This window comes from Somniosus microcephalus, chromosome 2 (genome assembly GCF_052327205.1).
Source record: "Somniosus microcephalus isolate GS21.2 chromosome 2, FLI_Smic_1.0, whole genome shotgun sequence".
Taxonomy (NCBI): domain Eukaryota; kingdom Metazoa; phylum Chordata; class Chondrichthyes; order Squaliformes; family Somniosidae; genus Somniosus; species Somniosus microcephalus.
The window spans coordinates 171,119,395-171,147,045 of NC_140988.1; the positions used below are offsets into that span (position 1 = coordinate 171,119,395).

The 27,651-nt window shown below is 46.5% G+C and overlaps 1 protein-coding gene across 18 annotated transcripts in view; it reads right to left on the minus strand.

The window, feature by feature from the left end:
* LOC147123101 (prominin-1-A-like) overlaps positions 1-27,651 on the minus strand; it is a 240,309-nt gene that overhangs the window by 182,014 nt on the left and 30,644 nt on the right. For all 18 annotated transcript variants that reach the window (XM_085966404.1, XM_085966387.1, XM_085966420.1 and 15 more), the window contains exon 2: positions 15,384-16,081. In XM_085966404.1, the coding sequence (XP_085822530.1) occupies positions 15,384-15,606 (223 nt within the window). In that variant the 5' untranslated portion in view covers positions 15,607-16,081. The remainder of the gene's footprint in view (positions 1-15,383; positions 16,082-27,651) is intronic.

Here is a 27,651-nt window from a genome sequence, read left to right on the forward strand (position 1 = left end):
CTCGCTTGTTGGAGATAGTCATTGACTGGCACTTGTGTGGCACGAATGTTACTTGCCACAGCCCAAGCCTGAATGTCATCCAGGTCTTGCTGCATTCAGGCATGGACTGCTTCATTATGAGGAGTTGCAAATGGAACTGAGCACTGTGCAATCATCAGTGAACATCCCCACTTCTGACCTTATGATGGAGGGAAGGTCATTGCTGAAGCAGCTGAGGATGGTTGGGCCTAGGACACTGCCCTGAGGAACTCTTGCAGCGATGTCTTGGGACTGCGATGATTGACCTCCAACAACCACAACCATCTTCCTTTGTGCTAGGTATGACTCCAGCCAGTGGAGAGTTCCCCCCCCCCCCCACCCCCCGATTCCCATTGACTTAAATTTTACTAGTGCTCCTTGATGATACACCTTGATGTCAAGGGCAGTCACTCTCAGCTCACTTCTGAAATTCAGCTCTTTTGTCCATGTTTGGACCAAGGCTGTAATAAGGTCTGGAGCTGAGTGGTCCTGGCGGAACCCAAACAGAGCATCGGTGAGCAGGTTATTGGGGAGTAAGTGCCGCTTGATAGCACTGTCAACGACACCTTCCATCACTTTGCTGATGACGGAAAGTAGACTGATGGGGCAGTAATCTGGCCAGTTTTCCACATTGCCGGGTAGATGCCAGTGTTGTAGCTGTACTGGAACAGCTTGGCTAGAGGCACAACTAGTTCTGGAGTACAAGTCTTCACGGCAGCCGGGATTATTGTCAGGGCCCACAGCCTTTGCTGTATCCAGTGCGCTCAGCCATTTCTTGATATCACGTGGAGTGAATCGAATTGGCTGAAGACTGGCTTCTGTGATGGTGGGGACGTCAGGAGAAGGCCAATATGGATCATCCACTCTGCACTTCTGGCTGAAGATGGTTGCAAATGCTTCCGCCTTGTCTTTTGCACGCGCGTGTTGAATCTATCCCATTTAGCACAGTGGTAGTGCCTCACAACACGATGGAGGATGTCTTCAGTGAATACAGGATTTCATCTCCACAATGACTGTGCGGCGGTCACTGCAACCAACACTGTCACGGACAGATGCATCCGCGACAGGTAGGTTGGTGAGGACGAGGTCAAGTAGATATTTCCCTCGTGTTGGTTCTCTCACCACTTGCCGCAGTCCTAGTTTGGCAGCTATGTCCTTCAGGACTCAGTCTGCAGTGGTGCTACCAAGCCATTCTTGGTGCTAGACATTGAAGTCCCCCACCCAGAGTACATTCTGTGCCCTTGCTACTCTCAGTGCTTCTTCCAAGTGGTCTTCCAGTAGATGTGGTGCATCTGGATTTTCAGAAGGCTTTCGATAAGGTCCCACACCAGAGGTTAGTGAACAAAATTAGGGTACAGGGAATTGGGTGTAATATACTAGCATGGATTGAGAATTGGTTAACAGACAGAAAACAAAGAGTAGGGATAAACAGGTCTTTTTCAGGATGGCAGGTTGTGACTAGTGTGGTACCGCAAGGATCGGTGCTTGAGCGCCAGCTATTCACAATCTATATCAATGATCTGGATGAGGGAACAAAATGTAACATTTCCAAATTTGCTGATGATACAAAGCTAGTTGGCAGTATCAGTTGTGAAGAGGATGTGAAGAGGCTTCAAGGGGATCTCGACAGGCTCAGTAAATGGGCGAGAATGTGGCAGATGGAATATAATGTGGATAAATGTGAAGTTATCCACTTTGGTAGAAAAAACAGAAAGGCAGAGTATTTCCTAAATGGTGAAAGATTGGGGAATGCAGCTGCTCAAAGGGACCTGGGTGTCCTTGTACATGAGTCAGTGAAAGTGAATGGGCAGGTGCAGCAAGCCATTAGGAAGGCAAATGGTATGCTGGCCTTCATTACAAGAGGATTTGAGTACAGGAGTGCAGAAGTCTTAGTCCAATTATATAGGGCCTTGGTGAGACCACACCTGGAGTACTGTGTACAATTTTGGTCTCCATACTTAAGGAAGGATATACTTGCCATAGAGGGAGTACAACAGAGATTCACGAGATTGATTCCTGGGATGTCGGGACTGTCGTATGAGAAGAGATTGAGTAAGCTAGGCCTGTATTCTCTTGAATTCAGAAGAATGAGAGGGGATCTAAACATACACAGAAACATAGAAGATAGGAGCAGGAGTAGGCCATTCGGCCCCTCGAGCCTGCTCCGCCATTCAATGCGATCATGGCTGATCATTCAAATTCAATACCCGGTCCCTGCTTTCTCCCCATACCCCTTGATCCCTTTAGCCTTAAGAAATATATCCAACTCCTTCTTGAATATATTTAATGAATTGGCCTCTACTGCCTTCTGTGGTAGAGAATTCCACAGATTCACCACTCTCTGGGTGAAGAAATTCCTCCTCATTTCTGTCCTAAATGGCCTACCCCTTATCCTTAGACTGTGACCCCTGGTTCTGGACTCCCCGGCCATCAGGAACATTCTTCCTGCATCTAGTCTGTCCAGTCCTGTCAGAATTTTATAAGTTTCAATGAGATCCCCTCATTCTTCTAAACTCCAGCGAGTACAAGCCCAATCAACCCAATCTCTCCTCATACGTCATTCCTGCCATCCCAGGTATCAGCCTGGTGAATCTTTGCTGAACTCTTTCCGTGGCAAGAACATCCTTCCTCAGATAAGGCGACCAAAACTGCACACAATACTCCAGATGTGGTCTCACCAAGGCCCTGTACAACTGCAGCAAGACATCCTTGTTCCTGTACTCAAACCCTCTCGCTACGAAGGCCAACATACCATTTGCCTTCTTAACCGCCTGCTGCACCTGCATGCTTACCTTCAGCAACTGGTACACAAGGACACCCAGGTCTCGTTGCACTCCCCCTTCTCCCAATCTATTGCCATTCAGATAATAATCTGCCTTCCTGTTTTTGCCACCAAAGTGGATAACCTCACATTTATCCACGTTATATTGCATCTGCCATGCTTCTGCCCAATCACCCAACCTGTCCAAATCATCCTGGAGTTTCTCGGCATCCTCCTCTCAGCACACACGCCCACCCAGCTTTGCGTCGTCTGCAAATTTGGAGATATTACATCTAGTTCCCTTGTCTAGATCATTAATATATATAGTGAATAGCTGGGGTCCAAGGACCGTTCCCTGTGGTACCCCACTAGTCACTGCCTGCCACTCGGAAAAAGACCCATTTATTCCAACTCTTTGCTTTCTGTCTGCCAACCAGTTCTCTATCCAAGTCAGTACCTTGCCCCCAATCCCATGTGCCTTAACTTTACACGCTAATCTCTTATGCGGGACCTTATCAAAAGCCTTCTGAAAGTCCAAATACACCACATCCACTGGTTCTCCCTTATCTATTTTACCAGTTACATCCTCAAAAACTTCCAGTAGATTAGTCAAGCACGATTTACCCTTTGTAAATCCATGTTGACTTTGTCCAATCCTGTCACTGTTTTCCAAGTGCTCTGCTATTACATCTTTTATGATGGACTCAAGCATTTTCCCCACAACCGATGTCAGGCTTACTGGTCTGTACAGGAAACTTTGTGTTATCTGGAGGCAAACCGTCCGGCAAGCTCGAGCCACTGGCAAAAATCAGGAGCCGTTTTTTATTCTTTTCATTTCTTTTCTATGCTTATTTTGAACAGTCAAGCTCTGCAACGTCTGTAGCTAAGCAACAGCTTCAGCTAGAGATGCTTGCCAACTGTTGAGGCTGTTGCCAAGCAACAGGGTTTGTTGATTCATACGGAGATGAAAATCTCCGTATGTTTCAACATTAGTTCTGGAGTGTACGGCAGTTTTGAGGGAACGGCAGCAGTTCGGTCCTGTCGGTGCCGGATAGCACAAAGTTTCCTGTAATTTCCCGTTTTCTCTCTACCACCTTTTTTGAATAGTGGGGTAACATTAGCTACCCTCCAATCCATGGGTACTGTTCCAGATTCCATCGAATGTTGGGAAATTATCAGCAATGCATCTCCTATTTCTAGGGCCACTTCCTTAAGTACCCTAGGATGTAGATTATCAGGCCCTGGGGATTTATCGGCCTTCAATACCATCAATTTCCTGAACACCATTTCCCTACAAATACTGATTTCATTCAGTTCCTCCCTTTCATCAGACCCCATGTTCCCCGACATCACTGGAAGGTTATTTGTGTCCTCCTTTGTGAAGACAGAACCCAAATATGTATTTAATTGGTCTGCCATTTCTTTGTTCCCCATTATAAATTCCCCTGATTCTGACTGCAAGGGACCTACGCTTGGCTTCACCAATCTTTTTCTCTTCACATATCTATAAAAGCTTTTACAGTCAGTTTTTATGTTCCTTGCAAGCTTACTCTCATATTCTATTTTCCCCTTCTTAATTAATCACTTTGTCCTCCTTTGTTGAATCCTAAACTGCTCCCAATCCTCAGGTTTACTGGCTTTTTCTGGCCAATTTATATGTCCTCTCCTTGGATCTTATGCTATCCCTAATTTCCCTCGTTAGCCACGGTTGAGTCACCTTTTTTGTTTTATTTTTATGCCAAACTGGGATGAACAATTGAAGCATACAAAATTATTACAGGGCTTGATAGGGTGGATGCTGGGAGAATGTTTCCCTTGGCTGGGGACTCTGGAACCAGGGGCCACAGCCTCAGGATAAAAGGTAGGCCATTCAGGACTGAGATGAGAAAAAATTTCCACAGAGGGTGGTGAATCTTTGGAATTTTCTACCCCAGAGAGCTGTGGAGGCTCAGTCATTGGGTATATTCAAAACAGAAGTCGATAGATTTCTGACTAGTAAAGGCATCAAGGGATGTGGCGATAAGGCCGATGAATGGAGTTGAGGCAGAAGATCAGCCATGATCTCATTGAATGACGGAGCAGGCTCGAAGGGCCAAATGGCCTACTCCTGCTCCTATTTCTTATGTTCAAGATGGAGGAGTAATGATTCGTCAGCTGAGGGAGGGCGGTAGGTGGTAATCAGCAGGAGGTTTCCTTGCCCATGTTTGACCTGAAGCCATGAGACTTCATGGGGTCCAGAGTCAATGTTGAGGCCACTCCCTCCCAACTGTATACCACTGTGCTACCATCCCTGGTGGGTCTGTAATGCTGGTGGGACAGGAAATACCCAGGGGTGGTGATGGAGGAATCTGGGACATTGGCTGAAAGGTATGATTCTGTGAGTATGACTAGGTCAGGCTGTTGTTTGACTAGTCTGTGGGACAACTCTCCCAATTTTGGCACAAAGTCCCCAGATATTAGTGAGGCAGGGTCGATTGGGCTGGGTGTGCCATTGTCATGTGCGAAGCCGGTGCCAAGGTGGTCCGTCCGGTTTTATTCTTATTATTTTTTGTAGTGGTTGTGTACAACTGAGTAGCCAGACCAGGTAAGGTTGGCAGATTTCCTTCCCTAAAGGACATTAGTGAATCAATCCAACATTCCAATAGTTTCATGGTCACAATTACTGATACTAGCTTTTTATTCCAGATTTATTTAATTATTAACTGAATTTAAATTCCCCAGCTGCCGTGGTGGGATTTGAACTCGCGTCGCCAGATCGTTAGGCCAGGCCTCTGGATTACTAGTCCAGTAACATAACCACTATGCTACCGTTCCCGGCAAGAGCATACCATTCAGAGCATACAGCATCCTAAAGTGACGAACAATTCAATATGGGACTGATACATTTCCTTCTGCAGCACAGAACACTCACTGGTGCTCGAATGCATTGCAGCAGAGTGGGTGGACTGCACGCTCGATTTGGCTGTGAAAGAATCAAAACTAATGTTAAGTACAGCATTCGCAAAAGGCATCATTACTAAAAGGCTAACTGCTCATAACCAAGATGTAGAGTCAGCCAAGAACTCATGCTGGTAGTGCACAGCTGTCACTAACTGAAACACCACTTACAAAACAGGCTGACTTGTCGACCTTATTTCCATCAGCAGTTTGGCCTGTTAGTGTTTGCATGCTCAAGCATGTCAGTGCATATCTCAATGGTTCAATGATTTGAAGATAATGTTAGCTCAGGCACTAATTTTCCACATCCATTTCAGTGTTTTAACAAAACAGCAATTTATTCACAGGTCAGATACAGTATCCACATATACCAGAGGCCTATATCGTGCTTTAAATATTGATCTGCATCATAGACATCCCACAATAAAGATAGTAGTCTCCCCATATTTAAAACTTGGTTATAATCCAACTCTCTGCTTTCAAATATTACCCTTAATTGTATAACATTTACAAATTACTGTACAACATAGCACGTTATGCAAATTAGAGCTTTTTGAAAAGGTTATAACGCTACTGCCCAAAACTTGAATTAAAAAAAAGATACAAATTCTCTCCTGCAGTGACGCTTTCCCAGTACAGAGCGTCTTCCTTTGTTGCAGGATTTTGGAAAAGTTATCGCCCTGCTTTAAAAAGTATATATACTTTCAACTTCCATTGAGAGAGTCAGGGAGACGTATTTACTTTTCCAAATTGCTCAGGATTGGGGGAGCCAGACTTCAAGTTGGAAGCTTTTTGTTCTGTTGGGAGTTTAAAGCTGCAGAAGTTCAGCTTTCCAGCTCCTGTGCCAAATCATAACCAAAACTCAACTGTCAACTGGCCTAGTCATCAACTGACAGATCTGGCAATCAACCACATCAAGCACTACCGTGCTTCACTCCGCAGACAAACCCAGCTATTACTCCAGGATCATAGTGGAGGGCAGGGACAACCCAAGGTTCCTTTTCTCCTCAACGAAACACCTCCTTCAACCTCTCCACCCTCACCTCAAACACCAAATGCAACAAGCTCATGGTCTTAATCTCCAAGATCAAGCTCAGCCATGCAGTTGCTACCACTACTTCTTCCTAATCCTCCCCCCACACAAATCTCTCACTCACTAACATAGAAACCCTACATTTTTGCATTTTCTTACCTATCTCCTCCACACCCTCTCAAAGCTCATCTCACCCATGAGATTCACTTCCTGCTTTCTTAATATCCTCCCTACTTAAATCCTGAACACTCATTTTCCTGGCCCCTATGCTAGCTGACGCTGTCAATGATTCCCCTTATTCAAGAACCATTCCACTCCCCTTCAAAACCACCATCATGCATCCCTCCCTCCTTAAAAATCCACTTTGACCCCTCTGTTCTCTCCAGCTCATCTCCAACCTCCCATTCTTCTCAAACTATATGAATGGGCCATCAGATCCTAACTCCACCCATCTCTTCCAAAACTCCCTGCTCACATCCCTCCAATCCAGCTTCAGTCCTTCTCTTGGCACTGAACCAACTCTAGCTAGTCCTAAATGACTTGCTCTCTGACTGTGGTGTATTATCTCTTCTCAACCTTTCCGCAGCATTCCATGTGGTCGACCAAGCCATCTGGCTCCTATGCCTCTACTACATGGGTCGGCCTTTGCATGGTTCCATCGTTACCAATCTCATGCAACCAGCAGATCTCTTCAGTGTTAGCTTCTCTTCCCTTCTCCACACTGAACGGTCCCCCAAAGATCTATCCCATCACCCACTCTTCTTTACCTATATGCTGCCCCTTGACAAGATAATAACAGACAGACTGGTGAAATGGGCAGACACATGGCAGATCAAATTTAATGCAGAGAAGTCTGAAGTGATACATTTTCGTAGGACGAATGAGAGGCAAAATAAACTAAATGATACAATTTTAAAGGGGGTGCAGGAAGAGAGACACCTGGGTGCGTACTTAAACAAATCTTTGAAGGTGGCAGGACAAGTTGAGAAGGCCATTAACAAAAGCATTTGAGATCCTGGACTTCATTAATGGAGGCATAGAGCACAAAAGCAAAGAACTTTGCTGAACCTTTATAAAACACTGGTTAGGCCTCAGCTGGAGTATGGTGTTCAATTCTTGCCACCACACTTTTGGAAGGATGTGAAGGCCTTGGAGAGGGTGAGAAGAGGTTTACTAGAATGGGACCAGGATCAGGGACTTCAGTTATGTGGAGAGACCGGAGAAGCTGGGGTTGTTCTCCTTAGAGCAGAGAAGGTTAAGAGGAGATGGTGGTGGAAGCAGATTCAATAGTAACTTTCAAAAGGGAATTGGATAAATACTTGACGGGAAAAAACTTAGAGCAACAGCAACAAGTATTTATATAGTGCCTTTAACATAGTAAAACGTCCCAAGGTGCTCCACAGGAGTATTATAAAGACAAAAAAATTGACACCGAGCCAGAGAGAGAGAAATTAGGACAGATGACCAAATGATGTCGGCTTTAAGGAGCGTCTTAAAGGAGGAGAGTAGAGAGGCGGAGAGGTTTAGGCAGGGAATGCCAGAGCTTAGGGCCTAGGCAACAGAAGGCACGGCCACCAATGGTTGAGCGATTATAATCAGGGATGCTCAAGAGGGCAGAATTAGAGTGCAGATATCTCGGGGGGGGGGGGGGGGGGGGGGGCGCGCTGGAGGTGATTCAGAGATAGGGAGGGGTGAGGCCATGGAGGGATTTGAAAACAATCATGAAAATTTTGATATCAAGGCGTTGCTTAACCGGGAGCCAATGTAGGTCAGCAAGCACAGGGGTGATGGGTGAACGGGATTTAGTGCAAGTTAGGACACGGGCAGCCGAGTTCTGGATGATCTCAAGTTTACGTAGGGTAGAACATGGGAGGCCAGCCAGGAGTGCGTTGGATAGTCAAGTCTAGAGGTAACAAAGGCATGGACGAGGGTTTCGGCAGCGGATGAGCTGAGGCAGGGACAGAGACGGGCGATGTTGCGGAGGTGGAAATAGGCGGTCTTAGTTATGCTGCGGATGTGGTCAGAAGCTCATTTCAGGATGAAATATGACACCAAGGTTGCGAACAGTGTGGTTCAGCCTCAGACAAATGTTAGGGAGAGGGATGGAGCAGGGGAGTGGGACTAATTGGATAGGCACGATGGGCCGAATGGCCTCCTTCTGTGCTGCATCACACGATATCAACAGGCACATGTATGCTGATGATACCCAGCTCCATCCCTCCACCAAGCTGAGCTGCAAACTCCACATTCTAACCATGACCCAGACCACTTAATTTGACCTCTATGACACTGACTAACTCTGCACCACCTCAGCCCCTCTGCCACTGAAACACATGCTTGGCACTTCCAGACTTTAACAAGTTGAATGAATGCCCTTCTTGCTGGCCTCCCAGCCTTCCAACTCGGTTATACTATTTACTCTTTGGAATTCCCTACCTACACCTCTCTGCCTCGTCACCTCTCTCTACCTTCAAACATTTTCAAGACCCATCTCTCCAGCCAGACTTTGTCTCCCTCCTAAACACAGGCTCAGCGTCAGTTTCTTGTGTCTACTTATGATGCACCTTGATGGTATTTAGTCATGCGAAAGGCACTATACAAGTGCTTGTGTTGTCGTCATTATTGTCGAGTGGTTCAAACAACAAAAAGTAATAAAAACAGCCTTCCATTCCATATCTGCACATTTCAGTCCTCAAGAGACTTGCAGATAAATGAAATGGTCTTGTTTCAATTTTTTTTTTTTTTTTTTTAAATTCACAGCTCTGCTTAATCTATCGGAACTTGGACTCAGCTACGAGAGACAGGCAATAAAGCTTAAGATTTGCTGTGCACATCACACTAACAAATTAATCCTAGATTATCAGCTTACTGAAGCTAACACCTGGCCTCCACAGCAACAACGAAAGAAAATGCTATAAATAAGCTACTCCCAGCAACCAGCAGCGAAAAATACCAATTCTTCATCCTCCGGTCTCAACTGAGCTCACAATGGAACAGGTGTCAAAGCACTCTTGATAATGAAACAACCACATATGGTGTAAGCGCAGTATTGCCTAATCACACTTCCTGGGAAGAGTTCCTGCATTATAAATTAACTAGGATTTTAAAGGAATAATTAGTTATTGGGCAACCACCAACTAGATTACCAAATGAACATTTAAAAATCACAATTATAAAATGCATCCTTTTCATGTAGAAATAGTAAAAATGCTGTTAATTAGGATACAGTAGATCAGTGTAACCCCAACGTACCCACGTACCCAATGCATGTTGGAGTTGTGGAGAAGCCAGCAGTGTCTTCCCCATATTGCGGACCTGCCCTCAGGTACAACTGCACTGGTCCATCATTTAGACAGAGATTAAACCAATCAACTGAGGTTATTGGTGAAAAAAGTCTTCTGCATTGTATATTCAAACACTTCATGAAGATCTGGGTTAGACCATTTTCACACATCTTATAAATGAATGTCAGCATAGCAGACGACACAAAGCTGGGTGGGCGTGTGTGCTGTGAGGAGGATGCCGAGAAACTCCAGTATGATTTGGACAGGTTGGGTGATTATACTGCATCTGCCATGCAGCTGCCCAATGTGGATAAATGCAAGGTTATCCACTTTGGTGGCAAAAACAGGAAGGTAGATTATTATCTGAACGGCAATAGATTGGGAGAAGGGGAAGTGCAACGAGACCTGGGTGTCCTTGTGCACCAGTCGCTGAAGGTAAGCATGCAGGTGCAGCAGGCGGTTAAGAAGGCAAATGGTATGTTGGCCTTCGTAGTGAGAGGTTGAGTACAGGAACAAGGATGTCTTGCTGCAGTTGTACAGGGCCTTGGTGAGACCACACCTTGAGTATTGTGCGCAGTTTTGGTCACCTTATCTGAGGAAGGATGTTCTTGCCATGGAGGGAGTGCAGCGAAGATTCACCAGACTGATACCTGGGATGGCAGGAATGACGTACGAGGAGAGATTGGGTCGATTGGGCTTACACTCGCTGGAGTTTAGAAGAATGAGGGGATCTCATTGAAACTTATAGAAGTCTAACAGGACTAGACAGACTAGATGCAGGAAGGATGTTCCCGATGGCGGGAGAGTCCAGAACCAGGCGGGGGGAGTCCAGAACCAGGGGTCACAGTCTAAAGATAAGGGGTAAGCCATTTAGGACAGAGATGAGGAGGAATTTCTTCACCCAGAGAGTGGTGAACCTGTGGAGTACTCTGCCACAGAAGGCAGTTGAGGCCAATTCATTAAATATATTCAAGAAGGAGTTAGATATATTTCTTAAGGCTAAAGGGATCAAGGGATATGGGGAGAAAGCAGGGACAGGGTACTGAATTTGAATGATTAGCTATGATCTCATTAAATGGCCGAACAGGCTCGAGGGGCCGAATGGCCTACTCCTGCTCCTATCTTCTATGTTTCTATAGCCCATAGCACGCACTCTTCATTCTTCTCAGTTTAAGTCTTCTTGAACCACGTGTTTTGCAGAATAATTTCAGCTTCGAGTCTGGTTGGGTAGGATTCTGCATAAGGAAAGTGGGAGGCTAACAAATTAAAAGGATCTTGAATTTTCAATTCTCTTTTGAGGAAGGATTTCTGGACACTGCCTCCTTGTCGCCGTTTGCCTATTCCTTTGTTGGCAACTCGGTCTACGGTTTAAGGTAATCTCATGCAATGACAGTAGCCCTTGTTACTGATGGGTTGAGGATGATTTACCCCACTTTTTAAAAATGGTTTCTTTTCTGATGCATTATTCAAGCTATGGACTAGTTTCTCATCTCAATGAGAAAAAACTTCTTGTAGCCAGCATCCTATTCACGTGTAGTCCCCAAAATTCACTTGACATAATATTGTCAATTGCACATTACCAAAAAATTTAGTGTCATTAAAAATGTAAACAAACTAGGTATACTCATTGCAATGCACAGAGTGCGTTGGGATTATTACACTTGTTAATATAGTGCAAGTGTTGTAAAGCCACCTCTTAAGATTACATTTATAGAAAGCAGACATCAGCGGTGACTTTTCTACCAATATTTAACTATGGGTATCAAAGGCACTAGGTTTGACTTCCAGAATGACTGCGGTTGGGCTTGTTGCTGTGCAATTGCATAATGTTGCAATTTTTAAGATAACTGTCTTGATTTTAAAGTGGCGCAAGTGTATGTTGCAGCCACAAGATAGATATAGAAATATCGTGTGTGCCACATTCACATCAGAGGAAAAAACAGTAAAGTCAGGACCCCACAGCTTACAAAAAAAAATATTTTTGAGAGGTTTGTAACCTGGGGCCAATCACAAGGGAAACTATACAACTGGGAATTATTTTGACAATGTTTACTGTTCCTCACCTGTAAATAATACAGGAAACTCTTGATTTACCGGCACCTAAATAACTGGAAATCTCAGTTAACCGGCAAAATTCAGGAGTAGGTTCAGGTAAGTTTTACTTCATATTGTACTTGCCTTCCTCGATCTGTTGCTGTGCAAGGGTGTGGCTGCAACTGTTGCTAAGCTACAGAGACGCTTGGAACTTATGGCCATTGTTCTGCACCTGTTGCTAAGCAACAGGGTTTGTTGCTTTATACAGAGCTCTCAGCTCTCCGTATCTTTTACTATAGCTCTCGGTTATCCAGAATTTTTGCTGTACCGGCACCACGTCGGTCCCGTATAAAAAAGTTTCCTGTACTCAGCATCTTATTTACACTCATACCTAGAAAGTAAGGGATAAAATGAAGAAAGGGTTTAAGCAAAGCAGAAAAAAATATATATTTTCTGGTGCCAGCACTAAAGTAGTGGAGAGTGCAACATTTGACAACTTCCCATCTGGGCAAACTCTTGGAATTTTCCATGGTTGGTCCCATTTATTTATGGCGAGCTCTTGGCCCATATTCAGCCTGGCACTGGGAGCTCACAAGGAGAGGAGAGGGGGATATTGAATGCCCCAGCCTTAAGAGGATATGGCTAAAATTTGAGAACCCCAGTTTCTCCACACTAGTCCCTCATCCCTGGTACCATTCCAATAAATCTTCTCTGCAATACCTTGTCCTTCTTCCTAAAGCGTGGAGCCCAGAATTGGATACAATACTCCGGCTGAGGACTAACCAGTGTTTTCTAAAGATTTAGCATAACTTCCTTCCTTTTATACTCTATGCCTCAATTTATAAATCAAATCAATTTATAAAGCAAAAGATGCCTTTAAAAAAAACAGGCTCATCAACTTTTCCTGCCAGCTGCAATGCCTGCATCAAAATGGAAGCCATGTCAAAACAAAGGAAAAAACATTACCCATGTATTAGTTACACCATGTTATTGATGTGTATTCAGTTTATTAGGTTATGTTTACAATGTTTTGTTCACAATTAGCAGTACATTACACTAACGTTGTTAAGTATACAGCTGTTAAAGCTGGAATAGTGTTCCCTTCTGTTGCTTTGAAACAATGGCACATGCTGCACAGCAGAATAACAAATCCACCGTCCTCGTGAATGAAGGAGCTGCTGTTAATCTAGTCCCAGGTTAACCAGCTCTGGGGTTCGAAACAATGGAATTGTTCGGTATGCTCAGGCTGGCAGTGGGCAAGGGGTATGCTGATCCCACTTCTGCAATTGGAGACCCCTTGGAGGAGTAGAAAAACCCCTCCAGAACATTTTCAGGCAGGAAATCTGTTGGTCTTGCATACAAAGCAAGTCTGTGAAGCAGCTGTTAACGGGATCTGCTGAAAGAAACCTTTCCACTTCCCCTCAAGTGTGCACTAAATCTGTATAATTCTTGACTATACCTGGTCTGAAAGCTATTAAATACTTGTGTCTCCATAAATAAACCTTGCTCAGTTTCTTCAAGAAAATCCATATCTGACGTGTTTTAATTGTTTTGTATCATCTGAAATCCAAATCCTTGGGTGAAGCTGCTCCAACACTCTCCAAGTAGAACTCATGCACTAAACAGAAGGTCACAGCACTATCATCCGATTCCCCATCACAACCTTCCAGGAAGAAGCCCAAGCTGAAGGAATTGGAGAGAAGCAATACATTTGCCAGCCACCAGGTGTAGAAAATCATTGGCAGTGGCCAGAGAGCGAGTCTCCTGCTTGTCCTAGTTAGGTATCAGGAGCATTGGATTTGATTGGGAGGGGAAGAAATGAGGGAAGGACAAGTAGCCCACACAATAATGGGACGAAAAATAAAAGTAGAACAATAACCGCTTTAAAAAAAAATACATCTCAAAGTCAGTGTAACTGTCCATCCTGCAACTACAACATATTGAAACCCAAGTCTCAAATCTTGTCACTGGATCTATGTATTCTTCACAAGTTAAGCATTTGCTTTCAAGTTTGTAAATACTACTTTCAAAGACTTCAGAAAGTGTTATGGGGCAACTGTGCAAGAATTTTTTTTGAAACCTTTGATGAAGTGGATAAAAACTTCCAAAATGCTTATTATCCAGCTTTTTCAGTTGTTTCAAAATATAATTTATGTGGAAAACATAGTTTGTTTTGTAAACATTTGGCTCAGCCTGTTAATTTCTTTCCCTTCCATGGCTTTACCTCTCTTCAAGTGACTTAAATGTGATTAACTTTTTAAAGAAATAGAGGAAATGATCAATGGAGCTGCTGCAAAAACAAACTAACATAATACAGGACCAGGAGAGTGAAAATTCAGATTTTCCCTAGATACATCATGAGTTCCCACAAGTGGATGCTTGCAATACATACAACATTTTGAAAAATTATAGCCATGCATCATAAAGGGAATCAAGTAACAAAGATTCTTCTTGTGCCTCACTCTATTCCTTTGGAATTTTGTAGCTATTTTGGGCTTGTGTTCTTTTTAAATTAAGGTATAACATTTTGTACAATATTGTGTAATCTCATTATGATTTCAGCATGTGTTAAAAGTTATGCACAATGTTTACAGTAAAGGGGATCTAGAGCTTATTAAAGCACTCAGATGAGTACTGTGCTTTAAATCATTTGTCAGTCTCCTATTCTAGCTAAGACATTTGCTATAACCATAGCAACATATGGAGGAAGAGCTTATAGGATTTACTAATTATATCAGGTGACTCAGCGAGCCACACCTGATCCTTGGATTTACCAATCAGTTGCAGAAGCAGCACTTCTCTCTGGTCACCTGCTAAAAATACATGTGTAGATATAGGTGAACACAGTAACAGAAGAAAATTGATTTTCATTTACTGTACAACATAACCACTGTATCACTGAAAGCAAATGACTTTTAGGTTAATTGCTGTAGCTATTTTGCAAAACAGCTCTTACTTTAAAATCTGTTCTGTAATGAAAACGAAAAATACAGAACAATGGATGAACAGATTTCTACACTGACCGTACTGAAATACCCTTGCAATTAGCTACTGAATAATGAAAATACCACAACTGCATTCAAATAGTTCTTTCACTGAACACAACAAGAATTACTGAGTTTATAACATGGTCACAAATAAATCAGATATAGATATATTTATATTAAGGCAATTAAGAACTTTTCACAATGCCCATTCTGAAGTAAAGCATAAATGAAGAGGCAATACTACGGCATTGATGAAGCCAGTAATTTGTGGAGAGCTCAAACAATTCAGACAGTAGTGTTCTGTACCGTCACCTGCTAATCATACTTACCGCGAGGGAAAGGATTCGGTTGTACTACATGTAGGAAAGTGCGTGCCAGCTGAAATAGGAATCCTATAGGTCCAGGATCATAATATACCGTAGTCTCATAGTTCCCAGCAGGTACAGCCCCAAAATCCAATGTTTCAGTTTTTGTTGGGTAGCTCCACGGCTGACTTTCACTTCCAGTCCTACTACAAAGCATCAGTAAAAGCATCGTTACTGCAATAGCCATGACTGCAAACGCACAATCAAGAGAAGTAAACCTCAAATAAACGTCCTTTTTTTTTTTTTAAATTGAGGGGAAGAAAAAAAGAAAAAGCAGTCTTCAAGCAATGCAACACAGGAAAACAGGTGATTCGGGAGCCACTTCAGCCTCTTTGTTTCTGTGACAGCATCATTTCAAACAGCTTCCACATAGATATTCTGGAGTTTAAAAAAGCATGGAGGTCTCAGTTCTTCAGATTGCACTCTGATTCCAAATTGCAAACGAATTGCTATTCGTGCTCTCCGCAGAAATTGATTTAGTGCACCATCTCTGGCATAACCGAAAATGACAGCTGGAAAGGTGGTTGAAGATGCTGCTGTCTTAGCTCCCTGAACTAATGCTCAGCAGAGAGTCTCATCTGTAGACGGAGGGCTAGGTCAACCCGCCCACTGGCAAGTATTAGCTGGTAGAGACACAGGCAGAGTGTCTTAAAGATGCGTATCTGTAATAGAAAATGCAGCAACTTAGACTGAAAATTAGAACAGTTGTAACACTGAGTCTTCAACAAAAAAAATTAATTCTTAGGCAAAACTTAATTATGTTTACATTTTTAATGAATTGGCCATAAATCATTAAACACATTCTGGTACGTTAATTTTACCTACAGACCACAAATCATAATGATTTTCAACAAAATAGATTAAACATTTGAAATACAACTTGTTCACAAATGCTGCAAGTATGCAGAACAGCATGTTTATTGCTTGCAATTAGTTATCATAACCTTAAGAAAAACATTCTGATTTAATGTTTACATAGCTTAAACATGTACAAAATTTAGTTTTCCTCAACAATGAATACTTGTGTACAAAACATTATAATTGTTGCACATTTTTAAACTCAGACTTCTCAAAAATACTGTTTAAGCAAGCAAATTTGAGAAAAATCTATGAGGCAGTTTGCCAACATTAACGAGTTAACTAAAATAATATACACTGCAAAAGGAACAATCTCTTATTTAGCTATTAGTGCAGGCCAGGGTATGCTCCAGTTTCTCTAAATCCCTATAAAGCCATCAAAATATGTCTGTTTGGACAATCTAGCAGTGCAGCAGAAGGCAGTTCACAAAGGTGCAAGGTCACAATTATGATACCTGACCATTCCAGCATCAGAATGCAAAATGCTATTCCTTTAAGGACAGAAAGGAAAAAAGAAAGAGAGCATTCTCAGGCAAATCTCACACACCTGGTTGGTGCATGACCTAAGCAGAAACAGGAGTAAAAATATTCAAATTAAAGACATCCACATCAAAATAATAGGCAACTATTCCCCACTAATCAAAGCGTGGGATTTGTTCAATCCCAATGATTTTCAATTGCCTGGATAAATATGCCCAAAAGACCCCAAAAAAACAAGTGAAATTAAATGAGAAATGTGCAAGAGATTGGGGTGACACTGCATTAAGTGAAGCAATTTTTTTTCAAATCTACTAAAGAAGTGACTCAGTCAATAATAACTATGATGCAATAGAGATTGCAGAAATATGATTAACCACCAGTAATGGAGGTGAGGGCAACACAAGAGGAGAGTGCTCAGGAAGCATCGTCTAGGCAGGAAATGAGGTAAATTAGCTCTGTGCATCAAGGACACCGAGAAAGTAAGGACATCGACCCAAATGGTACAGGTAGAGCTTTACAAAAAGATCGTTTTGGTTGAAGTATGCAGTGCGAACATAGGAACAGGAGTAGGCCATTTAGCTCCTCGAGCTTGTTGCGCCATTCAATGAGATCATTGCTGATCTGTGACCCTACCCCATATCCCTTAATACCTTTGGAAACAGAAATCTACCAATCTCGGAATTAAAATTAATTGACCCAGCATCAACCGCTGTTTGCGGAAGAGTTTTCCAAACTTCCACCTCCATTTACGTGTAGAAGTGTTTCCTAACGTCACTCTTGAAGGATCTGGCTCTATTTAGGCTATGTCCCCTAGTCCTAGATTCACCAACTAGTGGAAATAGCTTCTCGCTATCAACCCTTAATATCTTGAAAACTTTGATCAAATCACCCATTAATCTTCTAAATTCCAGGGAATACAGCCCTAGTTTGTATAATCGCTCCTTGTAATTTAACCCTTGGAGTCCAGGTATCATTCTAGTAAATCTGCACTGCACTCCTTCCTAGGATGTGGTCTAACCAGGGCGTTTCATTGCTGTAGCATGACTTCTAACCCCTTGTATTCCAGTCCTCTAGATATAAAAGCCAGCATTCCATTAGCCTTTTTGATTATTTTTTGTACCTGACCATGACATTTTAATGATTTATGTACCTGGACCCCCAAATCTCTTTGGACCTCCACTTACAGAGCAAAGATAATTCTAGGGTTTTGCAGTAAACCACCAGGTGAAAACAAAAAAAAGGACAGGTAATCTGAATAGATAAGGAAGGTATATGCAAACAGGAAAGTCATTCATGCAGAATATTTACTAACCCAATAGAAACTGAGAACGCCAAGTCTAAAATCTGAGGTAGTGAATGTAATACACAACTGCTTTGTGTCAAGAATATCACGAGGGGTAACTGGCATCTCGACCTGGTTATGACAAGTGGCCCAGAAAGCAGATTGGGAATGAAAGCAGTGGACCCTGGGGCAACAGCAACAATAACAATTACATTGGACACAAACCGGGATAAACCAATACTAATACTCAAGTACACAATTTTATAAGGGTCAACTTCAAGGCAATGAGGAAAAAGGTTAAACAGATTAACTGGGAGGTACTACTCAAGAAAAATTACAGTTGAAGACACCTTAGATAGCCAAGGACACAGTAGTGAGCGTGCATGTTAAATATACAACCTGGGAGTAGTTAAGCGCAAGTTTTTTTCCCAAAAATACCCTATATGAATTAATAAAATAATACAAAGTGAAATAAGAAAAACAAGTGTAGACAGAATGATGAGGGAAACTGCAGGAATATAGGAAGCTCCAAAACATAAAAGGCGGCCGAAATTGCTGGGGCGGGGTTACAGAAGCAACTAGAAATGAGAATAGCTATGAGATTACATAGCATTTACAGTACAGAAACAGGCCATTCGGCTCAACAGGTCTGTGCTGGGGTTTATGCTCCACACAAGCCTCCTCCCACCTTTCTTGATCTCATCCCATCAACATATCCTTCTATCCCTTCGACCTCATGTACTTATCTAGCTTCCCCTTAGGAGTGCAAATGTTTAATATGCAAATACAGAGGCTGAATGAAACAGTAAGAAATTAGAACCACGGAAGTTTATAATACCGCCCTTCGGCCTATTGCATCTGTGCCAACTCTTTGCTGGAGCAATCCAAAATTAATCCCACTGCTCTGCTCTCTCCTTGTTGCCTTTTACTTCAAAAAGGTTGCAATGGTCTCTGCTTCAACTACTAACTGTGGTAAGCATTCAATGCTTAAACAATTCCCTGCAGAATGACATTTCTCCTAACCTCTCTCATCACTTGAGTCATTTTAAATACACAACTCCTCGTCACTAACTCTCCAATCAAAGGAACAGTCTTTCTCTGTCACGGTTAGAATTCTTAATTTTTAAAAACTCCATTAAATCTCCTCAGCCTTCTCTGTTCTAATGGAAATAGTCCCTGTATGTCAGATCTCTCCTCTTGCTCATCCCTGGCATATCTATGCTGTGCATTCTATAGGGCTTTAATATATTTTCTATAACAGAATGCTAAACTGCTACTGTACTGTAACTGTGGCCTAATCATTGCCCTTTACAAATGTATTATTTCTGTACATTTATACTCTATGCCCCTATTCATAAAACTCAAAATGCTATTCACCTTCATGATTTTATCTACCTGCTCATACTTTCAAGGAATTACTCAATCATCCATAATCCTTTAGCATTTTTCCACTGAGTATATATTAGCCCTGAATTGCAGTCAGTATGACGATGTACTCTCAGAGTACGCAAGAATACCGCCTTTGAAATTGACAGCAAGTTCGGGATTTCCCATGCACATGCGCTAAATCCCGAACTTGCAATCTGTCAAGTTCCGAATAGACAGATGATTCGCTGCGACTTTCAAGTCCTCACTGAAAATCGAAAAGTTGGGCTAACTGCCCACCTACTGTGCATCAATTACGCTGGAAAATTGTACAACTGGTGCAAAAAGGGGTAGGGGGTGGGTGAGAAAATTGTATAATAATTAAAAAGGAACACTTAAAAGAACCTACCAGGCAGCTGCAAAGGCTCGGTTTGAGGGATGAGATAGTTTTAATCTATTTTAATCTTTGAGTCTTCTAGTAAATAACTATACTTACTCCAAAGTATTCCCTGTGCTTTTTAAAGCCAAGTACTGTATTGTCAAATAAATATATTTAGTATCACACTGTTTAATTTACAAGTTCTTTGATGTCGAGCTAGTGTTTGCTGATTGGCTAGTGAAAGGAGCCACGGCCCACGTGATCCCAGGTACACTTGCACACAATGGTGCTCCCCTGGGATCCGTGGGCCGCTACGCTGCGCACAACTCTGAACGTTTCAAAGCAAGTTTACGCTTGGGGCTTTGCACGCGGCAAGTATGGATTTTGTTCGGAGGTTGGCGGCGTACTCCTTAACTACACCACCGACCGCAATTTCAGGGCCATTCTCATGGCTTGTTTTTCATCCCAAAATGTATTGCCTCACACTTCCCTACACATTAAATAGCATGTCAATGGTCAGCCCGTTCCACTAACCTGACAATTCTCCTGAATTGTTCTACAGTTCTAGTCATGATTTAACAAACTCTTACTTTGGTGTCAACATTTCAATGCCCAAGTCTAATTCATGCAGCAAGAGAACAGAAAGGGACTCAATACTGACACCTGAGCTACACCACTCCCAACCTCTAATCCTAGCCCGCCCTTTCCTTTCAATCAACTTTATATGCTACATTTCCTCTTACATAGAAGCATAGAAGATAGGAGCAGGAGTAGGCCATTCGGCCCCTTGAGCCTGCTCCGCCATTTAATGAGATCATGGCTGATCATCCAAATTCAGTACCCTGTCCCTGCTTTCTCCCCATATCCCTTGATCCCTTTAGCCTTAAGAAATATATCCAACTCCTTCTTGAATATATTTAATGAATTGGCCTCTACTGCCTTCTGTGGTAGAGAATTCCACAGGTTCACCACTCTCTGGGTGAAGAAATTCCTCCTCATCTCTGTCCTAAATGGCTTACCCCTTATCCTTAGACTGTGACCCCTGGTTCTGGACTCCCCCGCCATCAGGAACATCCTTCCTGCATCTAGTCTGTCTAGTCCTGTTAGAATTTTATAAGATTCAATGAGATGCACTTAAACCATGCACCTTAATTTTTGTAACACATCTCCTTTAACACACTTTGCCAAACATCTGCTAAACTCTAATGCATTTATTTTATCTATAAAATCACTCACTTCAAAAGAAAGCACTCAAATTTCTCAAAATACGACTTGCCTTTAACAGATCAATTCTAGCTTTACTTGATTGCCCCATGCATATCTAAATGCGCACCAATTCTTTCACTATAATATTGCTTATCGTGGAAGAATGGAGATCCTTTAAGGATGCAAATGGGGCTATGGCTACAGCTATCATACTAAATGATTACTTTCTTGGATGTATTCACCACAGAAGACACAAGCAGCATACCACCAATCATAAGAGGTCGACAACTTCAAAATCATTTGCATACAGACTGACGAGAAAGGCTTTAAGGGCTTAAAACCAATAAATCCCCATGGATGGATTCTATATAGTGTTAAAGGACACTAAATGCCCAATGTTGTTAAGGAACACTAGGCATAAAATCTACTGGTGCTGACAATCAACAGGGAGCCCATGAAAACAAGGGAGGTCTACTGGAATACAAATAAACCAACGTGGTATCTATTTTTAAGAACGGCAATAAATCATACCAAGGTAATTATAGTCTTACATTAGTAACTGGCAAAATAATGGAACTAATCAACAGGAACAAAGTAGAGTACCTATATGAAAATAACCTAGTAAATGTCAGCCAACATGCTTAAAAAGGGGCAGATCCTGCCTTACCAACTTCCTTAACTTTTATTGAAGTGACATCCCAAGTGGACTTTAGAAAACCCTATTCTAGTGTACCTAGACTTCCAGAAAGCCTCAGATAAAGTTCCACATGAAAGACTGCTACACAAGCTTAAGTCCATGAGTATTCTAAGTAAAACTTAGAGATGATTAAGAAATTAGCTGAGAGAGGAAGAAGCAGGTATTATTTAGGAGAATGACGTCAGGAATGGAGTGTGCCAAGGACTGGTAGTGGGGCCCCCACTGTTTCCGATTTATAGAAATGACCTCAATTCAGGAACCCAGGGCAAAATGGTTAATTTTGTAGTTCATACTGAACTGGGGATGGGGAAGAAACAAGCAGTTGCATGTGATGAAACAGTCAAAAAAGTAGGGAAGAACCTAGACAACATTTGCAAGTGGACAGATGAAATTCAATGTAGATAAGTGTGAGGTATTACACATTGGAGAGAGAAAAAGGAAATATTTAATGAACGTCCATGAAATAGCTAAGAGGTGATGAGAGATATCTTGGAATAATAGACTAACCACTCAGTTATTGTAGAGCTACAATTAACTAAGTAAACAGAATGCCACATGATATTGCCAAATTAGTAAAAGTTTAAGTCTGTGACCGAATTTCTAGGCTGCTGAGATGTGTTCACTTGAATTTTCAACTGGGATATTATTTTCTTTGAAAAAAATGAATTTTAACAATAATCAGTGAATTTCCCATCATGTTGCTTGCAATAAATGGCATGATGAACTGTTTTATAACAACAACTTGCATTTATGTAGTGCTTTTACCTCAGCAAATATCCCAAGGTACTTCGTGGGGTGGGGTGAGGAAAGAGGAGATAAAAGGAAGAAAGAAATATGTCAAGTCAAAGTGGGAGAGTTAGGAAAGGTGACTGAAAACTTGGTTGAAAAGTCAGGTTTTGAGAAGATTTTTTTTTTTTAAATATAAAAAAGGTGGAGAGAGAAGATGGAAAGGGGAGCATGCTCCAGAGAGTAGGACTAAGGGAGGATAGGGTGGAAGGATAGGGTGAAATGAAGAGGGGGGATGCACAGAAGGCCAGAGTTGGAGGACTGGAAGGATGGGGAGAAGGTAGCAGAGGAGGAGACTGTGGAGGGATTTGAAAATGAAGATTTTACATTCAATGTGTTGAGGGACAGGGAATCAGGACTGATGGGCAAGTGGGGCTTACTGTGGGACAAAATGTGGGTCGGCGAACTTTGAACAAATCTGGGAGCTTATGACAGTGGGAGGCTGGTACGCTGGACATTGAATAAAGAATCTAAAAATGACAAAATCATGTATAAACTGTTTTGGCAGCAGTGTGAATGAGGTATGGCAATTTTGCAGAGGTGAAAGCAAGTCGTCTTGATGATGGATAGGATGTTGTGTTTGAAGCTCAATTCTGGGCAGAACAGAATGCCAAGGTTACACACAGCCTAGTTCAACTTGAGCATTTAGCTGGGAAGGGGGATATGGTGAGTAACAAAGGAGGCAGAGTTTATGACAAGTCAAAAATTATTTCTTCAGTCTTTCACACTTCTTCGGAAGTATCAGCTCAGCTCTGAGCCAGAAGCTCATGGATTCAAGCCCTACCCCAGGGCTTCAGCACGTTATCTAGGCTAGCACTTCAGTGCAGTAGTGATTCAGCCAGTTCGGCAGTTCAACAAGACAGATGGTCCATGGGGCCAAGGGAAATGATGCAGATTTAGAGCAGAGTATCAGTATGCATATGGAAGCTGAACTCATGCCGTCACTTACTATATCACTTGCCACTTTCACAAGGGGGGTCAAACAGGAGATTTTGCAAGAGTTCGGCATAGCATTGGAAGGAGACAACTTTTGAGACCTAAGCAGAAAGGGAGACTGGAGGTTCGGTAGCAATTGGAGAGGATGAATGGGTTAAGGTTGGGATTTTTGAAGAGGTGGTGACAACTACAGTTCTGAAAGCAAAGATGGTGCCCAAGCAAAGAAAGCCATCAACGATGTCAGCAGGTATAGCGGCCAGGAGTAGAATTCTCTGGAATGGTATAGGGTGTGGATAAAGGGGACAGGAGCTGGGTCTTGTGGAATAAATTAGCTTGGAGAGGGCAGGGAGTGAGATGGAAGAGAAACTGCAGAGCAATGGGAGTATTCAAAGTGCAGTGGATGAGATGCTGGTGGAATATCAGGAGCGGGGAGGAAACGAGGAGGTAGCAGCAAAGTTATAGAACCACATGATAGATCAACCTTATTTTGTCTGGTTTTCTGGCCAAATAATTCTTAAAATTCACCTGAAAATCTTACCCAAAATGGACTCTAACTTTCATTTAGGACAGATTATTATTCCTTCATTTTATTCTCCATCTCAAGTTAAAATTGCATCACTCATTACCCAAATGCTCACAATTTTGTCAAATGGACTAAACATTTCCCACACTCATAATAACTGTTTCCCTTGAAACAAAAAGGTGTTGGTAGGCCATTTGCTAAGCAAAGGATAAGTGGATGGCAGTAAGCATTTTTCCACTGCTGCCAGCAGTGACGCCAGGGGATGGGTTAAAAGTCATTGCTCCAATTCCACAGCTCCAGCTCTGCCTTCTCAGTCAGGTACCCAATTTAATTATTTGTAAAGCTGCTACACAGTCATTCTTTCACACTTTCCAGGTATTACTTTTGGATTAAACAGCTTCTCATGGTTTAACATTTAGCACATCCTCTCCGCTGATGCTGAAACCTTTTGCTGAGGCCCCCTGCTCCCAAGTACGACGACAATGTTATGTGCCTGCAGGTGTGTGGAAAATGCTGAAGAGATGAATTAGTTACCTTGGTGGAGTCTTCATTCAAAAAATGAAAGTGTTTGCCACAGGCTGTGCTCACATCCATCTATCCCCATCAGCTCTGAGAGTTTCTACCAGAGTGAAGATGCATCATATGCACAAATATCATGGCAAAGATCAAAATGAACTGCTATCTCAGGTATGCTACCTACCTTTTATAGAAGGCAAGAACTGGCGTGTCGACAGCAAGGTCTATATCACATTCTGCACAGAGAATGTGATCCCCTTGAAGCAATAGCATAAGGGGACAGACTGTTGTGGTATGTGCAGAATGGTTTCATTTGAAGAATGAAGATTGGTAATTGATCTTTTTCTTCAGTTACTTTTAAAAACATCCATACATGCTTAAATCTGAAACAGATTGCCACAATTTTCTCCATATTGACAAGATTTTTTAAAATTCAATCCCTTGCCCCACACCCACTCCTCCCAGCATGTAGAAACTCATTCTGGGATAGTGTTTCAGGGTGGTAGCTGTCCTTCAAAATATCACATGAAAGTCTAGATGGAGAGAGTTGACAGGCAATTGAATCATCACAGTTCAACCACTCTTGTTTCTACCAGATATATATACACACTAGCTGAAGTGCCCGGTGGTGCCAAGGGACTTTTGAGGGCATGTTGTTGTTGGAAGAGCGGGCGCGCGCGCCTGGGGAGGGGGGGAGGGAGAGCGGGCGGGCGAGCCTTTGTGGTGGGGGGGGGGGGGGGAAGGGAAGAGAGAGGGAGAGCGGGGCGGGCGAGCCTGGGGGGGGGGGGGGGAAGGGAGAAGAGCGGGCGGGCGCGACTGGGGGGGGGAGGAAGGGAAGAAGTAGGGGGGGGCGAAGGAGGGGGAGGGAGGGGGCGAAGAAGGGGGAGGGGGGCGAAGAAGGGGGAGGGGGGGCGAAGAAGGGGGAGGGGGGGCGAAGAAGGGGGAGGGGGGGCGAAGAAGGGGGAGGGGGGGGCGAAGAAGGGGGAGGGGGGGCGAAGAAGGGGGAGGGGGGCGAAGAAGGGGGAGGGGGGGCGAAGAAGGGGGAGGGGGGCGAAGAAGGGGGAGGGGGGGCACGGGGGGCAGGGGGGGGACGGGGGCAGGGGGGGGGACGGGGGCAGGGGGGGGACGGGGGCAGGGGGGGGACGGGGGCAGGGGGGGGGACGGGGGCAGGGGGGGGGACGGGGGCAGGGGGGGGGACGGGGGCGGGGGGGGGGACGGGGGCGGGGGGGGGGGACGGGGGCGGGGGGGGGGACGGGGGCGGGGGGGGGGGACGGGGGCGGGGGGGGGACGGGGGCGGGGGGGGGACGGGGGCAGGGGGGGGGACGGGGGCGGGGGGGGGACGGGGGCGGGGGGGGGACGGGGGCAGGGGGGGGGACGGGGGCAGGGGGGGGACGGGGGCAGGGGGGGGGACGGGGGCAGGGGGGGGGACGGGGGCAGGGGGGGGGACGGGGGCAGGGGGGGGGACGGGGGCAGGGGGGGGGACGGGGGCAGGGGGGGGGACGGGGGCAGGGGGGGGGACGGGGGCAGGGGGGGGGACGGGGGCAGGGGGGGGGGACGGGGGCAGGGGGGGGGACGGGGGCAGGGGGGGGGACGGGGGCAGGGGGGGGACGGGGGCAGGGGGGGGGACGGGGGCAGGGGGGGGGACGGGGGCAGGGGGGGGGACGGGGGCAGGGGGGGGACGGGGGCAGGGGGGGGGACGGGGGCAGGGGGGGGGACGGGGGCAGGGGGGGGGACGGGGGCAGGGGGGGGGACGGGGGCAGGGGGGGGGACGGGGGCAGGGGGGGGGACGGGGGCAGGGGGGGGACGGGGGCAGGGGGGGGACGGGGGCAGGGGGGGGACGGGGGCAGGGGGGGGACGGGGGCAGGGGGGGGGACGGGGGCAGGGGGGGGGACGGGGGCAGGGGGGGGACGGGGGCAGGGGGGGGACGGGGGCAGGGGGGGGACGGGGGCAGGGGGGGGACGGGGGCAGGGGGGGGACGGGGGCAGGGGGGGGACGGGGGCAGGGGGGGGACGGGGGCAGGGGGGGGACGGGGGCAGGGGGGGGACGGGGGCAGGGGGGGGACGGGGGCAGGGGGGGGACGGGGGCAGGGGGGGGACGGGGGCAGGGGGGGGACGGGGGCAGGGGGGGGACGGGGGCAGGGGGGGGACGGGGGCAGGGGGGGGACGGGGGCAGGGGGGGGACGGGGGCAGGGGGGGGACGGGGGCAGGGGGGGGACGGGGGCAGGGGGGGGACGGGGGCAGGGGGGGGGACGGGGGCAGGGGGGGGACGGGGGCAGGGGGGGGACGGGGGCAGGGGGGGACGGGGGCAGGGGGGGGACGGGGGCAGGGGGGGGACGGGGGCAGGGGGGGGACGGGGGCAGGGGGGGGACGGGGGCAGGGGGGGGACGGGGGCAGGGGGGGGACGGGGGCAGGGGGGGGGACGGGGGCAGGGGGGGGACGGGGGCAGGGGGGGGACGGGGGCAGGGGGGGGACGGGGGCAGGGGGGGGACGGGGGCAGGGGGGGGACGGGGGCAGGGGGGGGACGGGGGCAGGGGGGGGACGGGGGCAGGGGGGGGACGGGGGCAGGGGGGGGACGGGGGCAGGGGGGGGACGGGGGCAGGGGGGGGACGGGGGCAGGGGGGGGACGGGGGCAGGGGGGGGACGGGGGCAGGGGGGGGACGGGGGCAGGGGGGGGGACGGGGGCAGGGGGGGGACGGGGGCAGGGGGGGGACGGGGGCAGGGGGGGGACGGGGGCAGGGGGGGGGACGGGGGCAGGGGGGGGACGGGGGCAGGGGGGGGACGGGGGCAGGGGGGGGACGGGGGCAGGGGGGGGACGGGGGCAGGGGGGGGACGGGGGCAGGGGGGGGACGGGGGCAGGGGGGGGGACGGGGGCAGGGGGGGGACGGGGGCAGGGGGGGGACGGGGGCAGGGGGGGGACGGGGGCAGGGGGGGGACGGGGGCAGGGGGGGGACGGGGGCAGGGGGGGGACGGGGGCAGGGGGGGGACGGGGGCAGGGGGGGGGACGGGGGCAGGGGGGGGACGGGGGCAGGGGGGGGACGGGGGCAGGGGGGGGACGGGGGCAGGGGGGGGACGGGGGCAGGGGGGGACGGGGGCAGGGGGGGACGGGGGCAGGGGGGGACGGGGGCAGGGGGGGGGACGGGGGCAGGGGGGGGACGGGGGCAGGGGGGGGACGGGGGCAGGGGGGGGACGGGGGCAGGGGGGGGAC